Source organism: Hydractinia symbiolongicarpus, chromosome 12 (assembly GCF_029227915.1).
Source record: "Hydractinia symbiolongicarpus strain clone_291-10 chromosome 12, HSymV2.1, whole genome shotgun sequence".
Lineage (NCBI taxonomy): Eukaryota > Metazoa > Cnidaria > Hydrozoa > Anthoathecata > Hydractiniidae > Hydractinia > Hydractinia symbiolongicarpus.
In genome coordinates this window covers 8,128,044-8,144,933 of record NC_079886.1, presented here as the reverse complement: position 1 = coordinate 8,144,933, position 16,890 = coordinate 8,128,044, and the positions used below count along the sequence as shown (strand labels likewise).

At 34.0% G+C, this 16,890-nt stretch overlaps 3 protein-coding genes across 3 annotated transcripts; 1 reads left to right on the top strand and 2 right to left on the bottom strand.

Moving 5' to 3' along the window:
• Positions 1–207: 207 nt before the first annotated feature.
• Positions 208–1,879, top strand: LOC130621700 (uncharacterized). Its single transcript, XM_057437032.1, has 2 exons — positions 208–452; positions 529–1,879. The coding sequence occupies exons 1-2, from the start codon at positions 313–315 to the stop codon at positions 1,877–1,879; spliced, it is 1,491 nt and encodes a 496-aa protein (XP_057293015.1). The 5' UTR covers positions 208–312.
• Positions 1,880–2,117: 238 nt separating this feature from the next.
• Positions 2,118–4,703, bottom strand: LOC130621699 (uncharacterized). The gene is made up of 2 exons (XM_057437031.1): positions 4,454–4,703; positions 2,118–4,255 (listed from the first exon to the last, which is right to left on the bottom strand). Exons 1-2 carry the CDS (start codon positions 4,609–4,611, stop codon positions 2,629–2,631), a joined length of 1,785 nt encoding a protein of 594 aa, XP_057293014.1. The 5' UTR covers positions 4,612–4,703; the 3' UTR covers positions 2,118–2,628.
• Positions 4,704–7,287: 2,584 nt separating this feature from the next.
• On the bottom strand, positions 7,288–14,613 carry LOC130621698 (D-3-phosphoglycerate dehydrogenase-like). The gene is made up of 10 exons (XM_057437030.1): positions 14,457–14,613; positions 13,369–13,520; positions 13,194–13,259; positions 12,955–13,009; positions 12,771–12,869; positions 12,015–12,147; positions 11,761–11,922; positions 10,731–10,876; positions 9,249–9,494; positions 7,288–8,750 (listed from the first exon to the last, which is right to left on the bottom strand). Exons 1-10 carry the CDS (start codon positions 14,589–14,591, stop codon positions 8,430–8,432), a joined length of 1,515 nt encoding a protein of 504 aa, XP_057293013.1. The 5' UTR covers positions 14,592–14,613; the 3' UTR covers positions 7,288–8,429.
• Positions 14,614–16,890: the final 2,277 nt, after the last annotated feature.

Here is a 16,890-nt window from a genome sequence, read left to right as displayed (position 1 = left end):
CTTTGATATGATAAAAAACAAATAATAATGCCTCTACCTAGATGTAATAATACCTTTTTCAGCTATAATTCATCTATGTATAACAAAAATAAGGCGCATGCAGCGCAAGAGAAACCAAAGATCGCTGTATCGTTTTCCATCTTTGTTTTAAAACTGAGAAAGCAGTGTAAATACCAGATCAAAAGAAGCAAAGTAGATATCTATTTATCAACTCGTAAACACGCTGTCTAAAGTAGCGCACGTGGGTTTTTTTGCGATTACTTTCTCTTTCGATTTTTATCAGTGGAAAACAAATATACAGTTAATTTAATTATGTCATCGAACTTAGAAGCATCCCTTTATAAGGAAAATACGTTGCAAGATTTTAAAATGTGGAGTGAAAATGCACTAAAAACTTATTTAAATCTTCGTTCCAAGTCAACTGAGGGAGATTTTGAAACTTTGGTGTGCAGGTTTGTTCTTTAGTCAAGTGTTGAATAGCTTGAGTGGTGAATACCTTGTTTTTTAAATAAAAATATTTTTTTCCAGAGCTTTCTCAGCCTACGAAGAAAATATTCCCATAGATAGAGATGTTGAAAGACGCGAAAGACTACTTCTAGCTGAGTATCAAAAAAAGTTAGTTGTCGAAGAGGAACACATACCCGATCCGTTAGATATCACAAACGGTTGGTTGGCAGAACAAAAAGGCAGTGGTTTACGAAAATGGCCATCAGTTTATTACACAAATATCGAGAGTTATTTAAAAATTTTACAAAAAACAGATAGCTTGATAAGAAGATTGGAGTCGGAGTACAAGGAAGGAAAATCCTACAGATATTTCCGTTGCAACTTTGTTAAAGAAATTTTCTATAATGACATTTGTGAAGAATCTAAATATTGTGTCTTAAGGTGCCGTGTTACTCCTTCCCAGAGTATCCATAACAAACCGTATCATGTATGGGCAATTATTGAAAAAGATGGAGCAAGACCAGGGGGCAGAATAAAATCAGCTCATTGTACGTGTGTGGCTGGATTATTGGGAGGGTGCAACCATGTGATTGCTATGTTGTTCCGAATAGAGGCTGCTGTATCTACTGGAGCTACAAAACCTGGCTCAACTAGTTTACTTGCTAAATGGAATGTTCCCACAGGGACTAAAACCACTGTAATTAATGGACCAATATGTGACATGACCTTTCACAAACATCATTATAGAAAAGGAAATAAATCAACAGAACGTGATGTATACATTACTAATGAGGCATACAAATCCTTTTCTACTGACTCTATTTCCACAGATCCGAGGCATGTCAGAGCCAAGCTTTTTGAAAGGTTAAAAACACTTGCTCCAAATAGTTGCTTTGTTGAGCTATTAACAGGCACTACTAAGCGAAAAAATATAGTTGAACAGGCAGAAGACATGCCTCTTGGAATAAAGCAAATAGCAAAAAAGTTTAAAATCGATCACAATAAAACAAGCGAGGAAAATGTTCAAATATTTACAAAGTCTATTAACATAGAAAATACACAAATAAAAGCTATTGAAATTAACACAAGGACACAGTCGCAGTCTACTGAATGGTATAATCAAAGGGAAGGCAGGCTGACTGCTTCAAACTTTAAAAAAATCTGCTCTCGAGTGAAAACATTGGAAAACAATGAGAATGAATCTTCAAAAAACATAGTCAACTCTCTTTTATGTGCTAAACCCTTTGAAACATTTGCGACACGTCACGGTACAGCGACCGAGCCACATGCAAAAACTGCTGTTGTTAAAGTTTTAAAGGAACGTGGTCATAAAAATGTTTTATTTTCGGATGTGGGGTCAATAGTATTTAAAGATTACCCATATATATCTGCTTCGCCTGATTTAAAAATTGAATGTAATTGTTGTGGATAGGGTTTGGTAGAAATCAAGTGCCCCTACACTATCAGAGATGATAAGCCTTCAGTCTTAACCCTTCAGCAGCTTGAAAACCAAGATGGAAACATTTCTTTAAAAAAAAACCATAGTCACTATTATCAAATACAAGGTCAACTCGGAATTGCAAGTTTTAGTCATTGTTGGTACTTTGTCTTCACACATCATGGCCATTATATAGAAAAAATTTTGTTTGAACAAGAATTTTTCGACAATATTATACAAAGCTTAAATTTATTTTGGTACAAGCATTTTGCACCAGCACTAATATACGAAAACTGTTATGACACTGACAGTGGCTCACCAAATAATAAAAAAATACAGAAAATATATCCAACACACACTGAAAACAACAAAGAAAACACACATGACATAAACAATCAAAGCCCAGTGGATATACTCAAAAAGACAAATGATAAAGGAAAAACAAAGAAAATTAAACAAAAACGCCAAGCTAAAAAAGACTTATATGTTTGTAGCATTTGTACAAAGAGCATTGCAGATATTCCAAATTCATTTGATGAAAACAGTGTAATGTGTGACTTATGTAATGGTTGGTTTCACTTTAGTTGTGTTAAGATAAGGACTGAAGAAGACATTCCATTGGACTCTGATTCTTTCCTATGTATTAAATGTACACAAGTAATAATATAATTTTTTAATAGAAGTGTAAATATATAAAAAATATTACCTTATAAAAATATATATATAATATATTCATATATAAATCAGATAATAGATTTTCTAAGGTTACATAACGCTCCGCACACAATAACAACATCATCGAACAGTTTATTCATACTGATTGGGTACTCTGAACCTAAGATACGAAATGACTTGAGTCTTCTAATAACCTGTTCAACGAGGATTCTTAAATTTGCAATCCGTTTTGTTTTTCGTATTTCCGCAGGAGTCATTTGGGCACTTCCTCTTTTACCAGGAGGTACTGCAATTGAGATAAAACGACTTTCACATTCCTTTGTTAAATTAAACCCCTTGTCATACATAATTTGAGAATAGCTAGGAACAAGATCAAGATAACCACATTTGTTTGTAACCTCTTTATCTGATATTGCTCCCCCATAAGCCTTTGATAAAAAAATGATCGATGAGTTTGGTGCAATACAAACTAAGATTTTTAAAGTATTATGATGTTTATATTGACTCCAAGTACTCCGTTGTAAGTCCAAGTTCTTAGGTGTTTCAATAAAAACTTCAGTAGCATCTAAAATAGAATGAATGTCAGGCATTGATTTGAATCTTTCTGGTAAAGTTGCTGTGATATTGCCTTTTTCCGGAACCTCAACCATATTGGATAAAACAGACGAAGAAGCTTTAAGCCAAGATGCTATAATACCACTGACTAAACCTTCTGAAATACTAAAACGGTCTGCCAAATCTTCATTTAGTAAACCAAGTCTCAGTTTCATTAAAAATAAAAGAAATTCATCTTTGCTGCATAACTTTCGAGCAGGGCCAAATCTCTTGGGTATTTTTTTAAAATTACGAAATATGCCAGTTGAAGTTTTTTTAACACCTCTCCATCTTCTGCGAACCAAAGGTGTTATTATGTCATGTGCAAATAATTTGAGAGTTATAATACCAGTGTAAAAGTCACATTTTTTATCTGATTTTAATAGACTTTTATATAAAGGTAACTTGCATGAACAATTGTTAACAGATTTATGTAACATATTAAGGGTGGCAGATTGTTTATTGAATTGATTTTTAAATAAATTTTTTGTTGTGGTAAGTGACTTGATTTTTTTCTTTAAAAGTTTGTTTTTGGCCTTTAGTTTCAAGATATTTTCAGAGAGTGAATTTAAAAGTAATTCTCTTTCCTTAGTTGAATCCGAAACTATAAAATCTGCATTATCTTGATGTGAAACAAGGTTAGGTGAAATCATCTCTTGTGGGGGTGAAAACATAGATGATACTGTACTATTAGGTGACAATAACTCTGGTAATGGTGAAGAAATACAAGATTGAATATCAATATTAATGTCACTGTTTGATGCTACGCTACTAATACAAGGACTTTCAATATTGGGATCCACTTTCTCCGTTTTAGATGTTTGTTTTTTTGATGACGATGTTGAGTATGACAACTTTCGTCGACGTGTTGCAGAGGGTACAAACTTCTCAGTCCTTGAAGCTGATTCATAACCAAGACATAGAGTTGGATAAGGATGCTCGTATGATAGTTCCCCTCCAACAAAATGTTTGGAACAAACCCGTTGTTTGGGTCTAGCTGTCATCAATTTTGCTGGATTTTTTGGGCTGGCACGATTAATAAGTTGCCTCCATTTATTATGAGCATCAGCTCTCTTGGTTTTAGAAGGAAAGGTGAACAAGCTAAAAATAAAAACAAAAAAATAGTATATATATATAGCTCTAGCTATATATATAAATATATAAATATATATATATATATACTTAGCTAGCTAGCCCTTTAGCAAGACCTAAAAGCTACCCTTTATTGCCTTTGGTATTTGCTAGTTACTGCTAGTTTCTGGCTATAAACACTTAATCTTGTGTAAAATATTTTCTCACCTGTAAGGTTCTTTACATGAGCATGCATCAGAACGTCTGATAACATTGTGAACATCACAGATGTTATCTCTCCAAACTTCAAGGTTGTACTCGCTGTTGGCACAATTCAAAACCGCACACGTCACTGATCGTTTTCTTTTTTTACTTGGTGGATCCATTATAACCAAATTTTCTTGAAAAATCTAAGTATAAGTTCTGAAATAAAACGTTCTTTGCCTTTGACTTCCCTGAGCGAAAGATACTTTACTGCCTTTTCTGCGCGCGCATATGTATTACGTAATGTTGTGATATGCGCGCGCAGTAATTTTTTGAAACTGTGAGCCGGTGTATTTACTTTTTACGTTTTTTTTATCCTGATACATGACATTCGCATAATTGAGCCACTGCACCTGAGCAGTTTGCTTAAGTGCACCAATATGAGGACTTGGAAAATATCGTTCTCCGGGCACACCCTACATTTACTGCAATACAGCTGGAATATGCTCTCCAAACCCTAAAGTCAATTGCTGTCAAACCAGTTGCTCTTGTTGTGCTCATATCCGACCTAGTCGCATTGCACCAAGAACCTGACGAACCATTTCGCACCTTTGCGACTCGAGTGCAGGAAAAGGCTAAAACCTGAAAGTTCAGAACGAAGTTCCACAGCATATGCCACGCCTGTAGCTCTGAGATCCTACAATATGGCTTTTTGCAGCCTAATAAGGTCCTTACACGAAAATCACGTGGTTCCACGAGCCAAAAGAGGTGGCCATCGGTCTAGTCCTTCCGGTCTCAATGTACTACGACGTCAGAAGTCGTCTCATAGGCGCCATGGCCATAGAACACCGTCAGCTACTTGCACAGGCTTCTAAAAAATGTAATAATGGTATCACTTTCGATCAGACGCCGAATAAAAGCATTTAAATCGGCGGAAACCGAAAACGCGTGGATTCCCGTAGTTCCCGGAGCCGGTCGGTATAGACAAATAAATGTATATACAAAAAGTACCCGGGGAGTAAGCTCATTTCCACAATGAAGGAACGGCCCATAAGTAGAGATGCACCTCCAAGATAGTGTTACACCTGTGGTATGCCACCGTACCACTCTGATTGGCAGGAAAAAGTACATGCTGATATCCTCTGCGACGGAGCCCATGGAGTGATTGACAGAACACCTTTCGACAAGCCCGTCAAATTGTGCCACCAAATAGTAGTTACCAGGAAGCCCGATGGATCACAACGCCATACATTGGATCTGTCTCCTATTAACAAATATTGCGGACGTGGAACTCATAATGCCGAATTAATCTTACCAGACATGTACCTCACAGTACCTAAAAGTCCGTCACAGACGCATGGAACGAATACCATAGTGTACCGCTCAGGGACAGTGACCGCCATTTCATATGCTTAATTATACCCTTTGCTTATGCCCTTTCTCCATATCATCAACAACAGGACCCACTATTAAAATTCTACAATGACATCCAAGGTCCCCCAACACCTACGTCAACCATTGATATCCAAGGTTGGTTTGGGCTCATCAACTTATTTGCTAATTATGCTCAACTGCATGACCATGTAGAACCGTTCCGACCAATCTTGTGTCCTCGTCACCATAAGTGGACACCGGAATTCAAAAACTAACTACCAGTGATTTTTCACTCGTTGGTGTATCCGCGATATCCTTTATCCTCTTCCTATCATCCCACAATCCAATGACCGTGCTGAGGTAGCAGTCAAATGTACTAAACGTCGTTTTCGCTCCTACACGGAGCCATCTAGCTTGATACAGGCCGGTTCCTCAATACTCTCGACCCAGACTGTCGCATATCACCAGCACACCACTACGGGATGCTTTTGCGTTTGCCAGCTGTTTGAAAAAGTTAACAAATGAGTATGTCCCCCCCCCCAGTCTGGCGCAAAGCATGGAACAACGTTTTTACCACTCTGTCGAGATCCGCAATGAGCATTTTTCGCTCCTCTCGCCTCTCAAAGTGGGTGATCGCTGCTATATCCAGAATAAAACTGTTTGGTACCGTGGTTGAACTGCGCACCTATAACAGTTACACACTCACACACAAGGTCGAGCAGGAACAGACAACTTCTACTTAAATTTCAGACTGACTTTTCCGGAATCAGCCATGGTTTATCCTACACCTAACGCTTACTAGAACGCCTGCAGCACTGCTCCTTGTAACTTTCCACGCAACGTTGACAGTGTCAGCACTTCAGGCCAACCTCGATGCCAGGAGCTGTATTTTTTTTTTGCATCCTTGTATCAAGAAAAGCTACAAGCCCTGGGAACAAGGCTGCACTTCAGGCCACTGCAACGATGCGATCAATGCCACCAACCGTGCTGCCCCTACCTCAACAACCCAAGCGACTGCCTGCACAGGCCATGCAACCATTAACCAATCGCCTGCTCGTACCTGGATAATCGAACGGCCATTTATTTAAGCTGACGACATAGCTCCGTTTCGTTGTCGTTTCAGATCGTCCTCGCAGAATTGCGTCCCTTATCGAAATTTTTAATTTGGACAGGTAGACATTCTTCAGGATTCAAGATTGCGCAAAAACACATGTAAATTTACAAGCATAATGACAGAACTGCATAAAAATCATGCTAATAATACAGCAGTAGCACGGGTTACCTTAGTAGGCATAAATACATCCGACAAAGTCAACCTTTGGAGAAGGAAAATCTAAATAGATTGAACCTCTAAAATTCCTGACATTTTTCTGGACATAAAAAAAATGCTGATATTCCTGACTTTTTTTCGGACAGAGTAGGCACCCGAAATTGCAGCCAATTCAAATATTTCGAAAGGTCAGATAAAATAAACACCAACGAAATTTCCGAACGCCTAACATGTTTTAACTAATAACACATTGGTCATAGTTCGAATCCCCCCTTCCTTGGACATGGTTATCATTTTACACAGTTTAAAAGCAGAAAACTGAAGGTAAAGACGACATATTTAACACCCCTTTAAAACAATAACAACTAAATAAATATTCCCTGACATTTTATAATGTCATTCCTAACAAATATTAAACTATAAATAATCGTCTATAAATATATAACATTAAATTGAATATAATAAGTATTAAGAGTTATTTGAAGTATTTATTAAACCTAGAATAAACGCATTGGAAAGTGTTGTCAAAAATGAAGTTATATGCACAAATGCCCTGGGCGCTGTCGAAAAACTAAAAACATTCCAAACGGGCACTTATTCCGAATTGACTCAAAAAGTAGTAACACTGTGTTGACATTTCTGTAAAACTGTACGCAACTCAGCATGTAAAACATTTTTATGTTAACACAAATTATAATAATCTAGCTAACATTAAAATACACTAAGTTGATTAATTTTCGTGAGGTTACGAATATTAATCAAGTCGCGAAAATAAATCTGAAATTACTAGAAAATTTTTTTCGCTAAAATTATTCGTCGGGAAATGTTTTTTTAGGAAAATTTTTTCTTTTTGTAGCTGATATAAAATAATGGTCATTCTGTGTGATACGACAAATTCAGTTGAAGGTTTTCTTACCTCAAATCGGCCCTTCTAATTGCGAAAAAGAACTAGTAGATTCGAAAAAAATTATTATCCGCGAAAAACCTTAAAATGGTTCACTGGCATAACAAAAATCTTTGAAAAATATGACTGATCGGCGAAAATTTTACCTCGCGAAAATAATTAATCAACTTTTAAGGTAGTGTTCAAATACGTCCCCAAAGAAACAAATTTCTTACTTAGAAGAAAAGCCAATCGGGGGCGCTTATTCAGCAGAGGGCGGTTATTTAGTTACTAAACGTCCGCATAAATTGTTTTAAGGATTACGTCAAAGTTTAAAAAGCATTGAATTACCGTTCATACATGGAAGTAAAACATATGGTAAAAAACCTTACAAAGTATTAGAAAGTATAGAAAAAAAGAACTTTAAACAGACAGAAATACAAAGTCTATTAATTTCGCTCCTATTACTGACTTTATAACTCTATGAACGTAAGTGGATCTTGAAGATTGTTCACACTCCCTTCAACTGAAGCGACGGCAACCGACGTTGAACCACACGAGCCCGTACTGATGCAACTAATCTCAATACTATTAAACATTTTCATCAACGCTGATGGAGATAGACTTGTCGAGGATGCTGTCACTAAATTTGCTGTCATCACAACAGGACTGCAAAGTTGGACGCAACCGAACGAAGATAAGGCTGGTTTACCATTAACTACAACTCCAGAAAGAACCTCCTTTCCATCAACTGCAATAGATATGGCTTCATGATTGTGGTGAAGAAGTTGTACCTACACGAACAACAGTGTTATATACGCTTTCATATAAGCAACGTTTTTAAAAGCAACAAAAGGCTTAAACCCTTTAAAAACGAAAAGCTGATAATTAACACGTCATCCTGAAGGCGAAATAAAAAATAACATAAAAAGGAGAACTGGAACTAGAAAAAAAAGAAGTTAAGTATGTTTCATGAAGACTATGGTATTTAGGGCTACAGGTGATTTGATTGACACATTAGTATAAACCAAGCAAGCAAGCACGTTCATTCGGTCTTCTCGAGAAAATAACGCTTCTTGGGGGGTTTCTCACATGTTCTTAAATTGTTTTTTAGTACTTCAATACTTCTTGGTATTGACAAAGCCCTTAACATTCTTAACACGTTCTAAAGATTTTACGCTCTGAAGCCATATGATGAACAGTTTAGCCTGCAAAAAAAAGAGACTTAAGCAACATTTATCGTCAGCCAAAACTTTGTGGAGCTGGTGCAGAATTCTAGTACTCAAATCTACCTGTACTCCAGCTTTTTTTAGAAGAGAGGTTGCATTGATTAAATTAGCCAAGGGATTTTCACGCTTAACAATACCAAGAGAGAACGCAGCAGCCATTAGTTTTGCAACTCCGCATGTGGATTCGTAATTTGTGAATAAGTTGACTTGAGTGTCACTAGAATTAAAAAGTTTTCCCAGATTTTCTGCAACTGCAATCCAAGGTATATACACAGGATTAGAAGAATCGGACAGTGCTGGAGCATTTACCTAATGGAATATAAACATGTAAAAAATATAAAAATATAAACTCACGAAATATTTGGAAAAAAAATCACAGAAAGAGTAATTAGTGGACCTAAAACTTCACATGTTGTTATAAGCATACCAGTCATACACATTAACACGCCTAAAAAAGATTAAAAATTAGTTTTGGACTAGCATACAGCCATACCTATAGTTTGATTTAAAGTTGTTGTTACCGCAAAGTCAAGAAACAGACGAGCAACAGAACTTAAAAGAATTGCAAAAAGAGGTTTTGAACTGATCGCATTACGGATTATTTCAAAAGACACGGAAGACCTCTGTTGCATTACGGATTATTTCAAAAGACACAAGACATCAATCACCTCTTTTTCTACGCCCGCGATATTGGTAGCTAAGCGAAACATATGATATTCTGTAATGTTGCCACGTTTCGCATGAAGGCTTAAGCTACGGGGACTCAGTGAATCATTTTCATGCGATTGCAACAACAAAAATTGTTTTGTTGCAATCGCATGAAAATGTTTCACTGTGTCCTCACATCAAATATCCTCATTCTGCAACATTTTTTCGCTCAAAATTTTTGTTGCAGTAACAAAAAAAAATTCAAATCAATTTGAATTTTTTTTTTTTTTGTTGCTGCAACAAAATTTTATGTTGCAAATGAGGATCAGGAAAAATTCCTCGTGTCCCCGTACTTTGAGGAGAATTTTTGCAACATTTTTTTATTTTAACCAATCAAATTCGTTTAAAAACTCAAGACAAATCAAAACAAAAGTTTTTCAATCACAACAACTTAGACAAGACTTCGAACGAAATAAGACTTCGACATGGCGGAAGATCAAGCGAACCAAAAACTTTCAGAAGAAGAAAAAAATGAACTTAATTTTATAACAAAAACAAATCAACCCAAGTTGATTTTCGGAATAAAGAAGAGAAAGCAAAGGTCCAGGAACAACTAACAAAAGTTTTTGATGTATTTGATGGATTAAATCAAAATCTTTTTTACACGTTTTGTTCATACACAATCAAATCCAGGCTCACTAATCAGTTTAAGGTCTCGAAATGTAAACAAAATGTGTCGACGTAAAACTCCCTGTTTTAAACGCAACAGTACTACCAACATTATTGAACAACAACAGAAAAAAAAATTCACATGTTTTACGATAAAAACACAACGAATTTTCAACTTTTCGCGAGGCATTAACCAGACAAAAACTCCAAAACATTAAAACTATTTACCAATCCAACCATTGCTTTCCCGTTGACTGCATCTACAATTTGTTGCGCTATTTCTCTTGCCACTCTTAATTGTGCTTCTACTGTGCTGGCACCAAGATGTGGAGTACTCAACACTTTAGGGTGTTTCACAAGATCTAAGCTGACACCTGAAAGACAAACGTATCATGATAAAGACACAAGATCAAATAAATTCTGGCCAAAGGATAAGCAGCAGCGCTTACAACCATTGTGCCGAAGTCTTTGTAAAAATTAAGTACAAGTAAATTTTGAAAATCCTAATTTCCTTCCAGCGTATCAATTTACTGATTCATCACAAAATAGTAAAATGTAGTAAATAATTTATAAATCCTAAATCAAGTTAGACCAGTAACTAAATTTCTAAAATATAAAAGGTTCAAATTCCTGAATGTTAACCTTTTTCTTACCAGTCTACCTTCTTTAAACTTCATCAAAAGACCCTTCCCCCACTCTCATACGTAATAAATCATTTATTTTTCGATAATCAAGTATACGTATTATTTCTGACAACTACAGGTGACAAGAATACTTGATTGGTATATTAGAAAATAATACGCAATGTCTACCGGCTTGTCGCAAATAATTGTTGGAGTAAAGGTAGCACATGACAATTTTTTTACAATTTTCTAATAAATGTGTCAATTTTTTTAGCATGGTAATTTTCCAGATGGCTTTATGAATCCAAGGCTTTTATAGGACTTTATTGGAGTTTATGACAATAAAAAAATCTATCCCAAAAATATACAGTTTAGCAGACAGATCTAAGTTTGATATCGTCCACTCAAATAGTAAAGACGCAATGCAAACTGAACGTCTTCTATGGACAAAGAATTCTCAATTGTAAAAGTAAAAAAAGAGTAAACTCTTTTTATCAAAGAAATCCAGAACTTTTTAGACCAAAATATTAACAAATTTCAACACATCCCTGGCTGTTTTTAAAAAATTCCAAGACATATAGAAATTGCTAAAATATGCATTCAATGTAAGTAAAAAATGAGAAAAAAAAGAAAACCTTGTGGTGGTTCTGTAACAAATACATCCAAAGCAGCACCACCACATTTGCCAGAATTTAACGCCGCTAAAAGGTCTGCTTCATCTATGATTCCTCCTCTGGCAACATTTATAACTTTCATACTAGGTTTACACCTGTCAAATACTTTAGTATTTATCATCCCTAAAAAAAAATCTTTATCATAACAGAAATCTTCCATAAATATACAATTATTGTCATTGATGCTTTTTAAAAAAAACACAGGAAATACATACCCTTTGTTGGTGGAATAAGTGGCACATGCACAGTGACAAAATCAGCCAATGGCCAAATCTCCTCTAAGGGCATGTATTCTACACCAAATTTATCTGCTTCTTCTTTGCTTACTAATGGATCAAATCCAATGGTCTGAAAAAAAAATCAAAAAAGATTAAGTTCAAAGATTTTCATTAAATTTGCATTTATAAGTGCAGCATTTGAACCCTAAGGTCATGTATATATTGCCAGTTGTCATATATGTAATAAAAAATAGGTGAAGGAATACATTATTATAGGATATTAATAATGCACAAAATTAACGATCACGAAATTAACACAAAGGAACGTGAATGCCTATTTAAGAACTTAAAAAAAAGAATTAACGCAATTTAGCTCAACTGACATACAAAGGCATTAAAATAACACGAATCAGAAAATATGGTTTTTATTTTATTTTAAGAATAGGTTACTTTTTAAAAAAAAAACATTTAAAATATTAGCTGTCTTGCAGCCTACCTTAATCACTTTAGGTGAGTGAACCGTATCAGGACAAAATGCCCAAGGAGTATGTGTGTGTAAGCTATGTATGTATTATTTAATTACAGGTTCTAATTTAACTAGTAACTTTTTTAAAGACCGGGAAACTTAAGTTGAAAATCCTCATTGATCTTGTGCATTGTTAATTTGCTGGAATAAGGTAAAGAAAGGAATGCTTAAAATAACAATGCACCAGTAATTCTTAAAGCAAATCAAATAATAAATAACTGTAAAACCTTCATTCCGTATGATTGCATTCGGTGTGCTACTTCTCTGCCTATCCTGCCAAGACCAACTATAGCCAATGTTTTTCCCATTAATTCGCAACCCATTAACTAATGGTAAAACATAATTACCATAAGATACACACACAAATCAATTGAGCATTGTAAATCATATGGTTTCAATTTATTTCAATACCTTTGACCTATCCCACTTTCCATCAAGCATGGAAGCGTATCCCTGTCCAATGTTCCTAAGAACGGAAAAATATAATAAAAATGCAAATTATTTTTAATGGAAAGTAATTCTTAATGTGTTGCTTCATGTAAGCTCTGCATGCACTCATTGCACTTGTTAACTATCAGGCTTAATTGCTGAATTAAATATAATAATATATATACAAAATCTATATTTGATCAAACATTTATTTATTCTACCTTGCACATGCAGCAATCAAAGCACATGTATGTTCTGCAGCACTCAGTGTATTTCCAGATGGAGTACTAAAACCAACAAAAAAAGATATCAATAAATTTTTTCAAAATTTTATCATACTGTTAAATAAGAGGGTGTTGATAAAGAATAACTACAACAAGAGGTTACACAACTAACTTCATAACTAGCACACCATGTGATGAAGCAGCTTCTAAATCGATGTTGTCAACACCAGTCCCTGCTCGTCCAACAAGTTTTAAATTCTTTGCATGCTTAAATATTTCAGCAGTTACTTTAGTTGCTGAGCGAATAATCAACGCATCATAATTCTAAAACAAGAGTCCAAGTTGTATGGTACCTTTTAAATCAGAAATTGTGACAACAAATTAAAACTGGAAGAACAGGACATTCTTCAAAATCGTTGCTGAACTAAAAAGTGCAGAGTTGAGAGAGATAGGTGTATAGTTGTGCATAAAGTATAAAACACTGTGGCTACATTAGGCTACGTTATACACGTTTAGTCACTGGGTAAAAAATGAGAAATTGGAATACCTATAAGCAGTATGCTCATAAAAAGGCGTTATCACGAACACATTAAAAAAGGCGTTATCACGAACACATTAAAAGAAGCTTAAATGGACTGTAACTATTTAATCTACTGAACATGCTGCAAATTTACAATTTAGAAGACTGTCTACTTCTCAATTTAGAAGACCATCTGTAGGTCCGAGAGCAAAGGTATATATGTATTAGGTTACATTCTGTGCAGAGTAGAATTTTTATTATATTTTTATCACAAAAAGTGCTTAGAGAACACCAACAAAAGCTAAGTAAACTGGTAATTTTTGTAGAAATAAATTTTTTCAAGACTAAAAAAATTTAATTTTTGAAAATTAAACAGATTTTTTTAGAAATCAAGAAACCCCAACTTTTGCAGTTCCTTGATTTATGAAAAATATTTTTGAGATCATTAGGCATTAAATTTTGCACAATGGATGGAAAAATTTAAGACAGTAATTTTTTATAGCAAAACATGCACTGACAGTTTCTTTTCATTATATATGTATGTCTATATATGCACACAACAGGCAAAACAGGCATCCCTTTTAATTCCAAAAAACAAAAACAGAAAATCTTGAAACGAACGCTCTTAGTCTTTATCAGAAATTCATTCAAGAGGGTTTTATTTCAATACTTAAATATGCCCATGCGCCAATTCAAATAATCACAACAATTGACATAAGCAAAGCTTTTAGCACACATACCTCAATAATACTTGTTATGTCTTCTTTACTCAGGCCGGGCTTGTAATCCACTTCTATAGAATTTTTTTCCAACAGCTCCTTACAGCTCAAATTAATTTTATCACTTATCAAAACTTTTGAGATTTTTAAAGCCATGTTTTATTGCAGTTGTATTAGCCTATAATATATAGAATCAGAAAAAGACTTACCATGAGCGAATAATAACATTGGATCAAAAGAAAACAGTGAATATGTATACACGGTGTCTGGGATCAACGGTGGCATTTGGCAATGCTGTTGTTATTGCTCCCTTATATGTTAACACAGTAATGGGAAAAACAATGTTGACAGGAAAAAAACAAAGGTTGAATTCAAGCAAAAAATAGCTAGACCCCAGTCGCAGTTACAAATTTTTTAAGGTGACGGTATACCTTTATTGTATCAAAAAATTGGGGTTTTTTATTAGCCATTTATACTAAAGAGACGACGATCTTCCCAATGGTGAAACTATTTATTATTTTTGAAGGGGAATATTGACTTTATCCAAATAACTAACTTTTTTTCTGATTGGTATTTCACACCTTAAATTTTATAAGAGTTAAGAGTGAATGTTTTAACACCTATCATCCTCTTGAGTATAACTTTTAAAAATAAATTATATTTCCTTTCCAAAAAAAATGATCATCTAAAAAAAAAACTTTTTATTCTAAAAAATGTATGCTATCCTGTTCTGTTTCTGCAGGTCATAGAAAAATGTTAAACAACTTAGAAAGTTCTATTTCTATGGTATTCTCAGTCACGTCTTTGCAAATAATAAAATTTAAAAGAACAACCTTCTGAATATTTATCGTCTCGGAAGCGTGAAAGTATCACCATCATTATGAGTATGCTTGAAAGGTGTGATATTTTAAAAAATCTTTAAAACACTTTTTCGTAGTGTTGTTTTTTTTTGTATACCATCTATTACATTTCAAATCTCTTTAACAAAACCACAAAAGATCTACAAGGGAGAGTGCTACTGTGCTGTAGCCAACGTGTTTATCTAAAAGCGATTTTTTTATTTTTAAAAAATTAACGATTCTCTAGATAATTACGTCTTAAAGACGAAAGTTTAAATTAAAAAATGTTTTTTTAGAAAAAGTAAAATAAATCAAAAACGGGGACTTTGTGGAAAATAATTAAAAAATCCTTTTTACATACATCTACCACGATTCTATAGAACATTGAATGACATTTGGAAACAAAGTAGTTTTGTAAATGAAGTCACTTTTTTGAAGGCAGGGTGTGTTTCAAAAATGTTTCTGTATTTTTCACGAGTTAAAAAGTTTCAAATTATTTTTATACTATTTGAAAGGTGGTTGAAAATGCTTTTTGGTGATGTATGAATGAATAAACTTTGATTAACTATCGCTGAAAAAATCGCGTTTTAAAAAAGCATGCTCAAAAGGTATAACGTCACCTTAAGATATAGTAAAAAAGTTCAATGTTAATTATAATAAATTATAATAACTCTTGGAAATGTTAACTCATCTATAAAGCAAACAAAATTTTATACTAGTTAGTGTATTTTATTTATAAGCTATATATACATAGAATCTATGGTTCCAGAATTTCAATATAATGCACCATGATGCAATTTTAACACAACATGATTTTTTTTGTGCCCTCCCAGGTCGCTCAATCGGAAACAAAAATGTTATTACAGATTTTTAAAAAATTTCATGACACATATATAGTGGCATAAATTTGGGCTTATTTTTTCATGCACAAGATTTTGATCTATAAATGTCGAATCTGGATAAACTCCTTGAAAAGCAATTCACTTGGAGCATTTAAAGCACTCAAATAATGATTGGACTGATTATGGTCAAACCCTCCTTGCTCTGAAAACTCATTTCTTTGGTATCAAATTTGTTGATGACACCCTTGTAGTAAGAAACCATTTGTTAATATCTTTTTTTTATCTTGTTTTGTTTTATTTTATAGTTATTAAGTATATTTGTATCCTGTGGTGGGTTCAATATAGTATTATTTGATCAACGTTACACCAATCTGACAAAATTAATACTAATTATATGTATGACAGAATGTCATCAAATTCTTTTTCTGCAAAATTTACAGAATTGAATTTACCTAATAATTTTGGATATTTAACTTCTTTTTTATTTTTCTCAAGAATGTCAGATTTTATTATATATGCTACATAAATTATGATGTCATATTTACGGGTTAGAAAAACTTTAACATTTTCTGTCATCAGTAATTTTAGACCTGCATTCAAAATGAATAGATATTATAAGGGTGAATTGATTAACATAAATTTTTTTGCCAAAATGACACTTGTTTGCTAGTCTCAGCCCTGTAATTTTTTTGCTGACTGACATTTCCATAAATCGTGAACTTTATATGTTGGAATCATCCATTAAATTGAACAAAAGTTAGAATTTGTTCTGAG